This window comes from Miscanthus floridulus, chromosome 18, assembly GCF_019320115.1.
Source record: "Miscanthus floridulus cultivar M001 chromosome 18, ASM1932011v1, whole genome shotgun sequence".
Lineage (NCBI taxonomy): Eukaryota > Viridiplantae > Streptophyta > Magnoliopsida > Poales > Poaceae > Miscanthus > Miscanthus floridulus.
Window position 1 is genome coordinate 60,826,415 of NC_089597.1, and position 1,563 is coordinate 60,827,977.

At 61.9% G+C, this 1,563-nt stretch overlaps 1 protein-coding gene across 1 annotated transcript; it reads left to right on the forward strand.

The window, feature by feature from the left end:
• Positions 1-209: 209 nt before the first annotated feature.
• LOC136523929 (uncharacterized) lies at positions 210-1,238 on the forward strand. The gene has a single exon (XM_066517443.1). The coding sequence runs from the start codon at positions 210-212 to the stop codon at positions 1,236-1,238; it is 1,029 nt and encodes a 342-aa protein (XP_066373540.1).
• Positions 1,239-1,563: the final 325 nt, after the last annotated feature.

Here is a 1,563-nt window from a genome sequence, read left to right on the forward strand (position 1 = left end):
TGCCAAGTTTAGCCTTTCCTTATTTTTAGTGATTGATTAGCTTCCTTTTATAGCATTGTAACTAGGCTTATATATTGATCTTCAATCAAAGGAACAGCTGCCGCATTGCAGCCCAAACTTCTGTGTGTGCCACTTTGTGTTCGCGTGTGTATTGTCTTCCTCCATCGGAGTTCTGTCAATTGGCATCAGAGCCGATCCTCGCCGTCGCCATGTCGTCGAAGTCTCCAACCAAGAAGGAGACCGGTGACAGCTCCGGCGAGAAGAAGGTCCAGCCGTCACGTTCGCCACCACGTCTCCGTGGCCGCTCCCACAGCCGTCGCTCCGGCTCACGAGTCGTCGAGCGCATCATCGAGCGGCCGTCCGCGAACGTCGCGTGGCCGATGCTGACCCGGACTAATTATCCGGAATGGGCCCTGGTCATGGAGGTGAATTTCCAGACCCTCCGTGTCTGGGACGCCGTCCACGACGGCATCTCCGACGACCCCGACGAAGATGAGTACCACGACGATCGCCAGGCGATGGCAGGGCTCCTGCGCTCGGTTCCATCTGAGCTGTGGAGTACTCTCGCCAGGAAGCGGACCGTGAAGGAAGCGTGGGAAGCGGTCAAGGTCTTGCGGATCGGCGACGAACGCGCACGTGACGCCAGTGCACAGCAGCTTCGTCGCGAATTCGGCACTCTCACCTTCAAGGAGGGGGAGACCGTCACCGAGTTCGGGCTCCGCATCACGACTCTCGCCACCAACCTCCGCTCTCTCGGTGACAACATCACCGACGCCGAGGTAGTGAAGAAGTTGTTGCAGGTCGTCCCGGACAAGCTCTCGCAGGCTGCCGTCTCCCTCGAGATGTTCCTCGACCTCAACAACGTCTCGCTCGAGGAGGTCATCGGGCGCCTACGTGTGTTCGAGGAGCGCGCCAAGCCCAAGGAGGTCACGGACGCCATGGGGCACCTGATGCACTGTGAGGAGGACTGGGAGGCCCGTCGCAAGGCTCGCCGTGAGCAGGATAGTTCCGGTGGTAGCACGGGCTCCGGCAGCCGCGGAAAGCGCCGTGGACGCGGACGCGGACGCGGCGGCGAGCAATCATCGTCGCGGGATGGCCGCAACGGCCAGAACGCGGGCACCGGGAACGCCGGTGGCGGGAGGCCACCACGCGGCAATCGCTGCGACAACTGTGGCAAGATAGGCCATTGGGCCAAGGATTGTCGCGGGAAGAAGAAGGGTGCGGCACACGTCGCGTAGGCCGAGGAAGAGGAGCACGCACTCATGTACATCGCCGACGACGCCGAGGTAAAAGCGCCGGACGCGTTCTGCTCTCATCTCAGGTCGTCGCCGCCTCTCGACGAATCCACGGTGCGTGTCCACCTCGATGAACCGAAGGTGCATCTCCACCTCAGCCAAGAGGAGGAGGCTGTGGTCTCTCGCCGCTGGGTGTTGGACACCGGGGCGACGAACCACATGACGGGAACGCGCTCCGTTTTCGCGGAGCTGAACAGCGGCGTCACCGGCACCGTCAAATTCGGCGACGGGTCGGTGGTCGACATCCAAGGCAAGGGCACCGTCCTCT

Coding starts and splice junctions, on each gene's coding strand:
- LOC136523929 (XM_066517443.1), top strand. CDS start 210: ATGTCGTCGAAGTCTCCAACCAAGAAGGAGACCGGTGACAGCTCCGGC.